This window comes from Mandrillus leucophaeus, unplaced genomic scaffold, assembly GCF_000951045.1.
Source record: "Mandrillus leucophaeus isolate KB7577 unplaced genomic scaffold, Mleu.le_1.0 Scaffold775, whole genome shotgun sequence".
NCBI lineage: Eukaryota > Metazoa > Chordata > Mammalia > Primates > Cercopithecidae > Mandrillus > Mandrillus leucophaeus.
This window is the reverse complement of record NW_012108419.1, coordinates 61910-77650: the sequence shown is the minus strand read 5'-3', so window position 1 is coordinate 77650 and position 15741 is coordinate 61910. Positions and strand designations below refer to the sequence as shown.

General features: G+C 38.1%; 1 protein-coding gene across 2 annotated transcripts in view; it reads left to right on the top strand.

Annotated features, from left to right (window-relative positions):
- SPICE1 (spindle and centriole associated protein 1) overlaps positions 1-15741 on the top strand; it is a 70614-nt gene that overhangs the window by 46930 nt on the left and 7943 nt on the right. For both annotated transcript variants that reach the window (XM_011966797.1, XM_011966798.1), the window contains exons 12-14: positions 3096-3243; positions 5523-5747; positions 12428-12912. In XM_011966797.1, coding sequence (XP_011822187.1) covers positions 3096-3243; positions 5523-5747; positions 12428-12912 — 858 coding nt within the window. The remainder of the gene's footprint in view (positions 1-3095; positions 3244-5522; positions 5748-12427; positions 12913-15741) is intronic.

The following is a 15741-nucleotide window of genomic DNA, read 5'->3' as shown; positions in this document are numbered from 1 at the left end:
AAAAACCCAAACCACATACAAATTTGATAATATAGTTCACATACCATTAAGTCCACCCTTTTAAAATGTACCATTCAGTGTTTTTAGTATATTTGAAGTTGTATGCCAGCACCATTATCTAAATCCAGAATATTTTCCTCACTCCAGAGAGAAATCCTGTACCCTTTAGAAGTCATTCTTCAGTCTCTCTTTTTGTGAATTTGCCTAATATAGATATTACATAGAAATTGAATAATGTAATATGTGCTCTTCTTTCACTTAGCATAATGTTTAAGGTTAATTTATGTTTAGCATGTATCAGTACTTCATTCCTTTGTATTGCCCAATAATATTCCATTGTATGGATATACCATATTTTATTTATCTCTTCATTAGTTAATGAACATTTGGTTTATTTTTACGTTTTGTCTGCTATGAATAATGCTGCTATGAACATTCATATACATATTTTTGCAGAACATATGTTTTTAATTATCCTGGGAAGATGTGCAGTTTTAAAATGTACTGATTTACTTAACAAATCTTTGTTGAATACCCGCTGTGGGCCTGGTACTGTTCTAGGTACAGGAAATAGAATAGTGAACAAAATATAGAAAACTTTATCCTCATGGAGCTTACATTCTAAATAAATCCTAAAAACAGAAAGTTGAAGTATAGTAAGTTAGATGGTGATATGTACTTCGAAGAAAAATAAAGCACGTAAAGGCATAGGAAATGCACAGGATGGGGTAGGATGCAGTTACAAATGAGATGGGCCATTCCTGTCTGAGGAAGTGACATTTGAGCCAAGACCTGGAAGAGGTGAGGAGTGAGCACGTGGGTAGTTGAGAGAAGAGCAGTCTGGGCAAAGAAAAAGCAAGTGCGAAGGTCTTACGGTGGGAGTGTGACTGGTGAACTTAGAGTCATCAAGGAGATCAGTGTGGCAAGAGTAGAGTATGGGGAAGAGAGAGGTAGGAGATAAGATCAGGTAAGCCCAATCACATAGGGCCTTGCATGCTGATTAAAGACATGGGCTTTTATGCTAAGTGAGATGGGAAACCACTAAAGAGAAGAGATGTGATTTGTCTTGGGTTTAAGAAGATCACTCTGGGCTATGTTGAAACTAGATCAGAGATTAGTGCCCTTTCTTGGGTTGCAGTGCCCTTAGTGTCTTATAACACCCCTAGGCCAAAAACAGTTCTACTTGTTAAGTCCAAACAACTATATCCTAACAACTGAGGGGCTGTTTGAGGAAAAGTATTACTTTTTCTTAAGTAACTACAATGATTTACTAATGGGTTATATATACCTTTTGAGCACTGTACCACTTCTCAATGCTTGGAATCAGTTGGGACACAATCATTCTTATTTCCTGTTCCACACTGATTTTCCTCCAGAACTTGTGTTTTTTTTTTTTTTTTCTTTTTAACCTAGCAACTGCTGAAAGCCCAGCCATGAGAAGATTTGACATCATCAAAAGGAATGTAATGCAATCTGACATTGAAACTGTGAACTGTCCTGAGCTAATAGTTCACCAGTGTCTGATAGATGGCAAGCATCACTATTTCCCTTGAAGATTTAAATTTTCCCTTGGTGCCCCTGTAAGTTCACTTTAGTGCCCTGAGGTGCCTCAGCATACAGTTTGGGAACAGTATGGGACTAGAGTAGGTGGCCAAACACAAAAGCAGAATATTACATGAGGAGTTATTGGAATAGTTCAGGTGAGACATGGCAAGTTGTTCTAGGGTGGAAGTGGGAGAGGGTGTGAAAAGTGATCAAGTTATGAATATATTTTGAAGGCTGACCAATGCAGTCTGCTAATTTATTGGATATGGAGTCAAGTAGAGGATATTGGAAAAGAATCAAGGATAATTCCAAAGTTTTGGGCTGAATAATTAAAATGATGCAGTTGCCATTTATAAGGTAAAGAAGGCTTTAGGAGGAATTTGGCTTTATATGTTTTAAGTTTGAGAAGTCTGTTTGAATTCTAGATGGAAGTGTTGAGTAGGCCACTGGATATGTGAGTATGAAATTTGGGAAAAAATTTGGACTGGTGGTATAAAAATGTTTACTATACTTCATTGAGCAGTACTATTAATAATATTTCTGATGTCTGCCTGCACCTGACTTTTATCAAATGTCTGTATCTCTCTAAGCATACATGAGATATATATTAGATAGAAGTTTGTTACTAGCTGCCATCCTTGGGTTTTCTTTGTCATTATTACAGGGTGTCAGCAATTTACAGAACTCTCTTTTTCTTTCTTCTACCTGCAATCTTCTCTACTTCCAAGAACCATTTGCGTAACACTAATACATAACAAAGATGAGCATTATGTGGTAGTGATCAAACCTGATGTTTTTAGATGACCTACTTATATCATCCCTGTAGAAAATATAAAGAACAAAACAAATTCATCTAACCTTCTGGGCAATCTGTTTGACTTTTACATGTAAGAATAGAATTCCAAACGCTTAACACATTCAGCTCTGTGCCAGAAAGTAAATCTATGGGTATGGTATTTTGTGGGTGATCTTTTAAATAAAAAAAAAACCTTTATGTAATATTAAAAATATGTATATATACACACACACATATAGACAAATATGAGAATATCTATATACATATATAAAATGTTCTGTCTCATTCTCATATATAAAAATCAAGTTTTAATTAATATTTGTATTAATTACATACAGAATTTTGTGCTGTTCATGTTTATCAGTTTAAATGCCGGGGTAATATTCATTGTCTCCTCCACCTCATGTATCTGTGTCTCTTGGGGGTAGCTTAAGAGTCAGTTGAAACATCCTGAAGAGGTTTTGTAAATGGAAAGCCCTGTGGAAAGGTTCATTCTTATTGTTATAGCAGGGTATTTATTAATTACCATTTCATGATTTACTTAACCATTCCCCTATCATGGAACTATTAGAATATTTATAATTATAAATAGCATTTCTTTCATTTGAATGAAAGTCTCAAATTCCTGAAGTATTTAAAATGATGATATTACACATACGTAAATACACACATATCCTTTGTGTGGTTTGCTTTCTAGGTGGTCGTTTGATGTTTGATATGCTAATAATATTATTTCATATGTTTTCCTCCCCAGGCAAGACTTCAGCAGTACATGGTCACAACAGACGAGCAACTTATATCACTCACACATGCTATTAAGAACTGTCCTGTGATAAATAACAGACAAGAAATTCAGGCATCAGAAAGGGGAGCCACAGGTAGAAGAAATATGGACAGTTCAGGTGAGTGTGTTCTTATTATCTCAGACTGTCATTCAGTTACTTAATGGCCTTAGATAACAAACCAAACCTTAAATCTCTAAACTTATATAGACTTATTGACTGTTTATGCATGTACAGTATTGTTACTACTACAATTGCCACTACTTTTCCAGCTAATATTGGATGCTTGCTCTATGCCAGATACTTGTTAAGTCTTACATGCATAATTTCAATTCATGTCATAATAGTCTGATGAGGTAGGTGTTATTGTTATCCCCATTAGTGTTATCCTTAGAGGAAACTGAGACTCAGAGAGGGTTGGTAACTTAGCAAAGGCACACAGGTAGAAAGTAGCAGAACCAGACACCTAGATCAATGAGAGTGCTAGCACTTTTAATCACAGTGCTCTAGATTCAGAAGAGATGATTTTGGAAAGAGAAAAATACTGAATTTTAGGAATACATAACTTTTGTTCATGTGTGGTAGTGTTGTTTTGAAATTCTTTCTTCATCTCATGTGCTATCATGTGCTATAGGCTGAATTGGACATTTCTGTTTTTTCATGTGTTTTACTTTTAAGTAAGACTTTGATGAGTATCTGTAAGAAAAGTGTTTTATGTATTTAAAACCGTTTTCTTAGGATGGATTCTAAGAAGTGACTGGCCAAAATTTAACTTGCATGAGGTAAACTCAATGGCTAGGGCAGATCTCTGTCTTCTGGTAGAGTCTTGCTATTTTTTTGTTTTTTTTTTTTTTTTCCCCCACTCTTGTCACCCGGGCTGGAGTGTAGTGGCGCCATCTCAGCTCACTGCAACCTCCGCCTTCCAGTTTCAAGCGATTCTCCTGCCTCAGCCTCCTGAGTAGCTGGGATTATAGGTGCGTGCCACCATGCCCAGCTAATTTTTGTGTTTTTAGTAGAGACGGGGTTTCACCATGTTGGCCAGGCTGATCTCGAACTCCTGACTTCATGATCCGCCTGCCTCGGTCTCCCAAAGTGTTGGGATTACAAGCGTGAGCCACCACACCCGGCAAGTCTTGCTATTAATATCTCAGTAAAGGAATATGTTAGTGCTTTACTGTTATCTGAGTTAAGCTTCACTACTGAGAAAACTTTTGATTATCCTATAGGTGAGAAGGGCTGGGAGGAAGTATATTGTAGAATTATTGTTAATTCTTGTTATTGCCTGTGGAAAAAGTCAGAAAGATTTATGTTAGTGAGACCAAAGATTTATGTAATATCTTCCTGAGTCTCAGCTCTTGTAACTCTTTTAAAATAATATGGAATATGACTATGTTGTGATAATGCATGACCTGTGAAGTTCCTTGTTTTGTAATGAGCCTTGTATATGGAGGTCAGTGCATTAGTGTGCCCCATTTTAGCCATTTTATTACTTGTTATGACCATTAAAAAGCTATCCATAACAAATAATGAAAAATTCTACCAGCCTAGGCAACATGGTGAACCCCGTCTCTACAATGAATACAAAAAATTAGCTGGGTGTGGTGGTGCATGCCTATAGTCCCAGCTACTCGGGAGGCTGAGGCGGGAAGATCACTGGAGCCTGGGAGGTCGAGGCTGCAGTGAGCCAAGATTGCTCCATTGTACTTCAGCCTGGGTGACAGAGTGAGATCCAGTCTGAAAAAACAGAAAAAAAGAAAAAGACAAACTCTAGAGTGCCACGTAGGATTTTTTAGGAGTCCCTAAGTGGCTCGCTTTTCATGGCTTTGAGGCCCCAATGACTTTCTCAAAAATAGTAACTTCTTCTCAGTACTAACTCACCAGGAGCCTGCCCATGAATGATTGGCAGAGGAGGATACAGCCTAGAAAGTGAAGGCTCCAGGAACCATGTTGATTCATGTGAATTTTGCACTCTATTGAGATGCATTTAAGAATAAATACCTGGGCCGGGCACAGTGGTTCACACCTGTAATCCCAACACTTTGGGAGGCCGAGGCGGGCGGGTCATGAGCTCAGGAGATCGAGACCATCGTGGCTAACACGGTGAAACCCCGTCTCTACTAAACAAAATACAAAAAATTAGCCGGGTGTGGTGGCAGGCACCTGTAGTCCCAGCTACTCGGGAGGCTGAGGCAGGAGAATGGCGTGAACCCGGGAGGCGGAGCTTGCAGTGAGCCAGGATCGCACCATTGCACTCCACAGCCTGGGCAACAGAGCAAGACTCTGTCTCAAAAAACAAAAAACAAACAAAAAAAAACCAAAAGAAAAAAGAATAAATACCTGAAATGTGCCCATAGTTTCTTTTTGTTCCTATTGTGCTAATATCCTTTCATCTTCTTCAGAGGGTCCAGCTGTAAATGCCAATGTCTCAGTGCCATTGATGTTCAGAGAGGAAGAGGTGGTTGAATTCCCACAGGAAGAGTTGCCTGTTAAACTGTCTCAGGTGCCAGACCCTCCAGATAACATGACTCTGGCCAAGAATTTTCCAGCACATATTTTTGAGCCAGCTGTGTTGTTAACACCACCCAGGCAGAAGAGCAACTTAAAATTCTCTCCTCTTCAGGACGGTAAGTTTTCTTCTAAAGTTACATGAAAGTTGTTTTTTATGTTCCGTTTGTACAATGTATTATGTTTACCTTTACATGAAAAACAGAACTGAAAAAGACATTTGATTACCACACATAGCCTTTAAGCTGAAGGAAGACTTTTCATGCTATGTGTAGGATACCTGTGGTCATGTGTGACATTTAATTAATTTTATTGCATGTCTATTTTATTAAACATTGTAAGTATTAAACTCAGATCAAAAGATCAGAGTCCTTAGCATTAAGATGCAGAATAAGGGGAATCCCTTTTATCCCAATGATCCATGAGCATATGAAAGAGTTAGAAGCAGGAGATTATACTCCAAAGAGTAATGAAAGTTAGACTAAGGAAAGGTGAGAACTATGACTTTAAGGGTCGTGTAAGTGACATCTGGTCATCATATTCACCTCTTTCTCATCAAAAGTTTTCAGCTCAGTTGAGGGAATTTTATAATAAAAGTTAATGGACAATTAAAAATAGCTTTAGAGTTACTTTTGCATCTCACAGGTAGAGTAAACAGGTTAAGAATGTATTATTAATTCTTAGCTCAAAGATTCTTAACTTAGGGTTCATGAATGGTCTTCAGAAGTCCCATGAACTACTTCATTGTTGGGAAAATTAGATTTATTTGTCCCCATGTACATTTTTTCTGGAGCTATTGTTTTTACTTCATTTTCAAAGAGTTCTTTGGTCAAAAAAAGAACCAGTATCTTAAACTCTCTTCTGAAGTTTTTTGAAAAATATTATTCAGGTCTGATTAGCCTGAATTTTTATTTCTTTTAAAATTTTTTTTATATTTTTACATAGGGGAACAGAAAAATAACTGTTAATTGTTATTGGGACATACGAATTTTGTGCAATTTTCTGCACTTTGATGTATGTTTCCAATAAAGGACATGAAGAAGCCCAAGGGGTAAAATAAAATGACAAATCCTTGCTATTAAAAATTCTGTTTTGTTATTTGTAATGCAGATGTAGCATTTGTCAGATCAGTGTGGTGCAGTGGTGACAGTGCCAGGCTGAGAGTCAGAAGTGCTGGCATTTTGGCCCATTTATTCTTGACTAGCTGTGAGGCATGAGGCTCAGATGGTTTACCTTTTCTAGACCTAAGTTTTTCCATCTATGAAATGAGAAGATATTTCTTTATCTTTAATGCTCCCTACAGCTCTATCAGTGTATGATTCAGTATTTCCTCTTCAGAGGGCTAGAAGGTATTATTATCTCTGGCAAGATTCAGGAAATATGATTTCAGTTCTGATTTCTGTTCAGCCTAGACTTTCATTCTTTAAATTAGTTAGTTGTTCAAATGTTTGCATGTTGTTAATAGGCTTGTCTAATGATCTTTGCTTAGATGTTGTAAATATTTTTCATTGGTGATCATAAAATAGCTTAAAATTATTTGTAAGAAACAGTTACAATAAATATTTTTACTCTGATCACAAACTTAACTAAATGCTTGTTAAAGCAAGTTTGTCAAGAATTGCTATAGACAACATTTTGTTAGTATCTTCAGCAAGTCTGCATTTGAAATAACTGCCCACTTGTTTTATAATGTGCAGACAGAGATGCTTGTGAATAGGTATTTGAATTGGTGATGTTTTATTATATTTTTCAAGCATTGTTTGGAATACTCACATATAAAGAATTACTCAGTTAAACAGAATATGCAGATGAAAATGGGTGATACGTAGGGCCCTTCATCAGCATTCAGTTCTCTTTTAGGATAGCCTTGTCTAATAGAATTTTCTGGGTTGATGAAAATGTTCTGTATCTGCTCCATCCAGAATGGTGGCCACTGGCTGCATGGGGCTAGTGAGCACCTGATGTGGCTTGTGTGACTGAGAAATTAAAATTTTAAATTTTATTTAATTTTAATTAACTTAACTTTGAATAGCCACATATGACTAGAAGCTGCCGTATTGGACAATATTGCTGTAGCATTTCCCGTCATAAATATTTTCCTCTAGCTATTGATTTATTTTTCCTTTTCTTTACAGCCATGCTTCTTGAACGAGTAGTGTGTGTGTGTGTGTGTGTGTGTGTATTTGTATTTGTGTGCAGTTTCATTTCATTTTCTGATCTCCCATTCATTCCTTATTTTAAAGTGTTTATTCTAATTCATATTTCTATGTGGTTTTAAAAAAAGTACTGTCAATTTAACCCAGAGAGAGACTCTCTAAAAGAAACTGATATTTATTTGGGATTGAGCATTGCACTGGGAATATGGTGGGCATATTCAGGGAAGTAAAGGAAGACAAGAGTTTTTAAAGGGGAAATGAGGAGGATTATCTAAGTTGTTTTGAGACAACTATCCTTGGCTACAAGGATCAGTAACAAGGGTGGCATCAATCTAAGGTTGGTTGTTGGGCAGATGTCCTCGCAGAATTATTTTTTGTGTAAGATTGTGGAGGCCTTTGTGCAAGGTTCTGGTTTTTGAAATCTCTTGAATAGTTGTTATCAGTCATACATGCATGAGAACCCTTCCTTCCTGGCTCTTTGAGGCTCCACTTATCAGTCACTTGTGTCTGATAAAGTGACTCTGATAAAGTCACTTGTGCTCTGACACAAATTGCTCAATTTTTTTTTCTTTTGAGATAGAGTTTCACTCTTGTCGCCAGGCTGGAGTGCAGTGGTGCAATCTCAGCTTACTGCAACCTCTGCCTCCTGGGTTCAAGCTATTCTCCTGCCTCAACCTCTGCCTTCTGGATTCAAGCTATTCTCCTGCCTCAGCCTCCTGAGTAGCTGGGATTACAGTTGCGCACCATCACGGCTGGCTAATTTTTTTTTTTTTTTTGGTATTATTAGTATAGACTGAGTTTCACTATGTTGGCCAGGCTGATCTCGAACTCCTGACCTCAGGTGATCCGCCCACCTCAGCCTTGCAAAGTGCTGGTATTATAGGAGTAAGCCACCACGCCCAGCCAAATGACTCCATTTTCATTCTGACAACTTTCACAGTACATTCCCCTAAAGGTAGTCATTTTTATTCCAATTTGATTTTTGTTTATTTGGTAATTGTCTCCGTAATTAATATAAAATATTTTTGCATCTCTTTTCTTGAGATACCAACTTTACATAATAATTATAGACTCTCCCTATGAAAGAAGAGAGTGTAATTCACCCTAACACCTACCTCCCTTCTCTACTCTGGATAGTTTTGTTTTTATTTTTAATCTTTTGTGTTACTTTAAATACTTTCTATTTCTTCTTTAACTTTAGATAGTATTTCTTGACTTCCACTACATGAAATACTAGCATCCCTTCCCTTCTGCTTTACTTCTGTTTTCTACCTCCCACCTTCAGTTAATTATCCTTTCCCTTTCACATTATTAAGTTTGATTACATTAACCTTCTCTTCCATTGCAACAACTGTGTTTTCTGTGTCTTGTCTATATACATATTGACAAGTGAAAACAAATAAATAACCATTACATTTTCTTTTCGAATCCATTGTTACTGCCAGTGCTTGGGCCAAACAAAGGAAAAAGTTCTTATGAAAATCAAGGTGAATTCTTATTTCATGTTATGAGAGCTCAGACTCTTTTTGCTATATATTTATACTGTGACTTGTACAGTTTTTGCTTTGTGTAGACTTTCAAATTGCCTTTACTCTTTTGTTGACAAAAGAATAATGTGCTTTCACCATATCTTCAAGTCCTTTTGTCATACTGTCTGTGGCATGGAATCTGCTTTCATCCCAGAGACACCTTCTCAAAGCCCTTTAAACTTGCTGCAGCCTTCGCTGATTGCTTATTGCTTGCTGGGCCTTCTGCATAGTTCTCATCCTGGGTCTTGGTATCATTGCACACCTGGATTGGGTCACTTGTTTCCTCTTATTATTTAGTTTTCTTTCACAATTTTCTGAAAGAAATAATCAGAAAAAGCATATGCAAGGTAAACTCTTGAGTTCTTGAAATTCTGAAGATGTTTTCATTTTTCTCTTACACTTGATTGATAATGTGGCTAAAGAATTCTAGGTCAAGAGTTCTTTTTCCCGAGAAATTAAAGGCATTATTCCATTGGTTTCTAGTATTCAGTGTTCAGTTGAGATGTCTGATAATGAGATGTCTTTTATTTCTTTATATTGGACCTACTTTTTTTTTTTCTGAGAAAGCTTTTAGGATCGATCTCTTGTTTTTATCCTAAAGTTGCACAAGGTATGCCTAAATATGGGTTTTTACCTTCTTGCACTGTGAGACACTAGTTGGACCTTTCAGTCTGAAGACATATGACTTTCTTCAGTTTGGGGGAAAATTTATGTTGATCGTTGGGATTTTCTTATGTATTTGGCCTTATATCTTACTTTTTAGATTCTGGAAGATTTTTTCACTTTATATTCAAGCCTGTCTTTTGGATTTTTAAAATTTTGTCAATTGTATTTTTAATTTCCAAGCAAGAGCCCTTACTTGTCTGATTGTCCTTTTTTCACTGATACTTATTATGAATGCAGTATCTTCCAGAAACTTTTCTGAGGATACTAGTTAGAATTCTACTATGAATTTTCTTTCATTTTCTTCTGTACCTGAATTTTCTTTTCTTCTTGATTTGTTCAGTTTCCCTGTCTTGGCTTTTTTCTTTTGTGCTGCTGGTTTTTTCCTATTGTTCATTTATATTTAAGAATGAATAAGTTCAATATTGTAGGTGGTTGTCATACATTTTCTTTTCTGTGATGTCGATAAGTCTAGGTCTATTTTCCCAGTAGACTTTCCCTTATGTGGTTGCTTTGTGTATATGGGTACGATTTACTAACTATGGGTTTCCTTTTAGAATATGTAACTAGGATCCAGCCATTCACTTGGGGTGCTCACATTTACTGTTTCCATCCTTGATTTTTTGCTTAGGAGGACAGTTCAGGGAAGTGGTGTGCAGCAGCTTGACTGGAAAAAGTATGCAGTAGACAAATTTTCAAGTAATTCCCCAGATTTCAGTTCTACTTCTCACTTTCTTCCTCTGTACCTGTCAGCTTTGTGACTGCAGCCTTTTCAGGGTGCCCCCCACCCCCAGATACTGGCTTTCACCTGTCATTTCCTTCTAATGTATATGTATTCTGGAGTATGGTTTCTGCTCAGTTGTACTCTTTCACATGCTTTCCATCTACTCCCAGTCTTCCAGAGATTTGCTGAAATATCTTGTTTGCTAATGATTCTCTTCCCAGACTATTCTCTTTACTGATTGTGGGTTTATTTCCTTTTATATGTCCTTGCTGTCAATGAAAAGAGGTGAGATAAATGTGTGCTCAGTCTGTAGTCTTGAACTAGAAGCATCCCTTCTTTCAATTAGGGCATTCCATCTAAACTACTCTTGCTAAGGGCTCCAGTGGCCTCCCTGTTACTAAGTCCAGGGTACATTTTTCTGTCCTTATGTTTCCAGGTCTGACAGTGGTATTATGTACAATTAACCACTTTGTTTCCTTGATGCCATGTTGGTGTAATATTTTCCTTATCTTTCCGACTGCTCCATTTTAGTCTGCTTTGGTGGCTTTTCCCTCCTTTACCTGACCCTACATGTTGAGTTCCTCATATCTTGATACTGGTTTTTTTCTCCCCCTACTCTTCTCTCTGGATAATCTCACTCATTCTCATGGCTTCTCATACCTTCTAAATGTCAGTGACTTTCAGTTTGATATCTTAGCCCAGATGTCTCTCTTGATTTTTAAACCCATGTATCCATCTGCTTGGATGAATACACAGATGAATCCTAGGGCACCTTAGGTTCTTGATAAGCCCTCCTTCCCCTAAGTCTGTCCTCTTGCCTTCAGCATCTCAGTAAATGTTATCACCATCCACTCAAGATGTGTGTCTTCTTGATCTATGTGTTTTTCTCACTCCCAATTTCTAGTTCATTGCTGTCAGTTCTTTGCCAAAATATTTCTCAAATTTATTTAGTTCTCATCATCTCTAATGCCAATACACCTTAGTCAAAGCTACTATCATCTTTCTTCTAGACTATTACAATTGCTTCCTGGATTTTCTGCTTCCATTTCTGCTATCCTCCAATTATCCACAGCATTTAAGAAATTTAAATCAAATCATTGCCAGACGTTCTCTAGGTTTTCATTGCTCTTAGATTAAATTACAAAAGTTTAACATGGTCTGAAAGGCTTGCCAGAAATGGCCACTGCACACCACTCTAATCTCCTGCTTTTCCAGTTCTCTCCTTGTTGCTATCCTACAGGTAGGCTGGCCTCATTTCTTTGCTCTTTCCTGTTTTTTGAGCCTTCCCATATGTTGCTGTTTCTGCCTGTAATGTCCTTTGCTCTAGTTCCTATTACATATGTAATCAATGTAATCATTTAAAAATTTTACTTCCTCAGAGAGGCCTATCCTGGCTATCTGCGGTTTAAATTGGGTACTTATACCTGCTTCCTCATTCCCCAAGATTTCCAGATGTGAATTAATATATGTGTTACAATGTGAACTTGACAGATGGTTTTTCACAAGGGTACTGACAGATGCTTTAAGGAACATGGTAAGTCTCTGTACTTGATTACGAGGGGTGACATTGCTGGTGTGTTCTCTGCTGAAAATAGTTTAGGCGTTCAGAGGCCAAACACTTCTACTGAAATACTTTTCTAGCTACCATGGTGGGCTAATGAGATGAGTATAGTGTCAATCTATGGGAAAATAATACATGTTTGTTATTTTTAAATTCTTATCTATAGTATTGAGAAGGACTGTTCAAACTCGTCCTGCTCCACGACTTCCTCCAACGGTGGAAATAATTGAGAAGGAACAAAATTGGGAAGAGAAGACCTTACCTGTTGATACAGATATTCAGAATTCAAGTGAAGAGAATCGTCTCTTCACTCAGAGGTGGAGAGTCTCTCATATGGGAGAAGATTTGGAGAACAAAACTCAGGCTCCTTTTGTTAATCTCTCACAGCCCCTCTGCAATTCCCATTCCAACACTCAACAGTCAAGAAACCCCACATTCTCAGAAGAGCTCCCAGTACTGGGAGATGGACAGCAGCTCAGAACAAATGAGGCATTAATACAAAGAAAGGACATAATGGCACGAATTGCTGATTTGACATTGCAGAATTCAGCTATGAAGGCACATACGAATAGTATTATTGAGCCCAGAGGAGAGCAAGGGGATGGATTCCGGGAGTTGAACAAACAAGAAAGTGCAAGTGACATGACTTCTGTGAGTACCATTTAAGGATTGATTAGGGACATACAGGAATTTAAATAGGAACTTTAGCTTGGGCTTCTTAAGAAACTTCTTTTCAGAAGTGATCCTAGAAAGCTTTGAGGCTAGATGGCTTATGCTTTGGCATGTCTTCAATACAATAGGTCCAGGTTATTTATCAGTCTGTTGTACATACAAGACAAGACAGCATAAAAGGAAAATTATATAAATGAAAATAGGACAAAGATAAAATGTGAAGGAAAGCTAAGATTAAGTTAGGATGAAGTTTTAAGTATCAAGTATAGAATTAATATTACTTGAATGTTTGCCACATAACCACATGTTAATTGAAAGTATTTTTATTCTTAAAATGGCTCATAAAAGAGTATTGGCCCTCAAATCATGAGTAGTTAATTTTTGAGGACATAGAATGGATTTTTGTATAGAAGTGAGGTGGTTTTTTCGTTTTGTTTTGTTTTGTTTTGTTGTGTGTGTGTGTGTGTGTGTGTGTGTGTGTTTTGAGACGGAGTCTTGCTCTATTGCCCAAGCTGGAGAGCAATGGCACGATCTTGGCTCACTGCAACCTTCGCCTCCCCGGTTCAAGTGATTCTCCTGCCTCAGCCTCCTGAGTAGTTGGGATTATAGGCACACGCCACCACACCTGGCTAATTTTTGTATTTTTAGTAGAGACGGGGTTTCACCATGTTGGTCAGGCTAGTCTCGAACTCCTGACCTCATGATCTGCCTGCCTCAGTCTCCCAAAGTGCTGGGATTACAGGCATGAGCCACTGTGCCCAGCCTGTTTTGCTTTTTGGAGATGGAGTCTCACTCTGTCGCTCAGGCTGGAGTGCAGTGGCATGATCTCAGCTCCCTGCAACCTCCGCCTCCTGGATTCAAGTGATTCTCCTGCCTCAGCCTCCCAAGTAGCTGGGATTACAGGTGTGCACTACCACACCTGGTGAATTTTTGTATTTTTTGTAGAGATGGGGTTTCACCATGTTGGCCAGGCTGGTCTTGAACTCCTGACCACAAGTGATCTGTTTGCCTCGGCCTCCCAAAGTGCTGGACTTACAGGCATGAGCCACCCTGCACCTGGCCAGGAGTAACGTTGTAAAGGATTATTAAAGCCAGGCTTTAATATGCATATTAATCATCTGGGGATCTTGCTGAAATGTGGTTTCTGATTGAGTAGGTCTAGAGTAGGACCTGTGCATTTCTAATAAGTTCCCAAATGATGCCAGTGCTGCTGATCTGAAGAGCACGCTTTGAGTAGCAAAGGTCTGCATATTATAGTGCAGGAGTTTTGTAAGTTAAATAAACTTTGTGGGCTAACCTGGTAACCTAAATCTTCATTTCGTTGTTTCTGGGTGAGATAGGAAGTCTGAATTCCAGCTAGAGAGGGTTTATAAAAGACCTCCAAATGCTGGTTCCAGTGACAGTAGACACTTTCTTTTACCCCTTCTAGAGCCAAAGCAGCTCCTGTCATGTTTCTGATAGGAGGAGCTGGATTCTGTCAGTGGGGATTAGAAGCTCCTGAGGTGACTGTGTTCATAAGGGCTTTAACAATGGTGGTTGGAGGGCTTTGGTGAGGAAGGTCTGGGTAAGGTGGGCCATAGAGTAAGGGCCTTCTCTGTCAGCACTGGCTCATGGGGAATAAGGACAATATAGGTATTGAATCATAGAAGTAGTAGACAGAAGGAACTGGCAGAAGAGGAGCCAGAAAGGAATATTGCTAGTAGAGGGCAGCCATTGGTAGTGGTGTATATAAGTAAATACCAACTGCCTTAATTTTGAGTCATTGGGAGGCGTTTATATGTTTGTAGTTTTGAAGATTATTCATAACAGGCAACTCTTGGTTTAAAAAAGACAGCAGAGTCTAATGTTTTGCTTGCCTCTTTTTCTAATTAGTATATAGATCAAGCTAGAAGGGACTATCTAATATTTCTGTCTTCACTACCCTCTTTTAATTGGAAACATAAAATGATCTTTAATTCATACTGATTTGCCTATTTATTTATTTATTACTAATAGACATAGGCTAAAAATCAGTGACTTTTATTAGAGATTGTTTTTTCCCAAAAAGAAATGAAATAACTAGGACTGAAACAATGACATAAGTAGGAATAATGAAATGATTAGGAATGACATAAGCACATTTGTGGGGGAATTTTCAAATTAAACTTACGCTATATTTTTGGGGTGGCTATTTTTTACCCTACCTCTCATATTTCTTTCCAATCACCAACTATTCTTGAATCAGATATCTTAGGCCAAAAGTGGCCTGGGGAGGCTGACATATGGTTAGAAGGAGTGAAAAGATTCCCAGAATCTTTGCCAAGTGGTGCATATTTGAAGATTGTAATTATAGAATAAACTTCTGTTTCAAAGATAGCAGATCCTCTTTTGTAATCTGTCAAACCCCAGATCTGTCTTCGAAGATGTGTGGCATTTACTTAGAGACCAGCTCACTGGGAGTAGGCTCTTTGCTCATGTGATCTTTTGTGCAGCTCTGCAGATCTAAGAGACACAGAAAAGCTTTTCCCAGAATATGTGCTTAGACAGAGGGACTGTAAATTCTATTGTGTGCTCACTATTCACATTTATATAGAATAAGGGCTGTGAATACTAACTTGCTGGCACTTAGTAAGTCAAAATTGTATGAGACCGAGGCGGGCGGATCATGAGGTCAGGAGATTGAGACCATCCTGGCTAACATAGTGAAACCCCATCTCTACTAAAAATACAAAAAAAAAATTAGCCGGGCGTGGTGGTGGGCACCTGTAGTCCCAGCTACTCGGGAGATTGAGGCAGGAGAATGGCATGAACCCGGGAGGTGGAGGATGC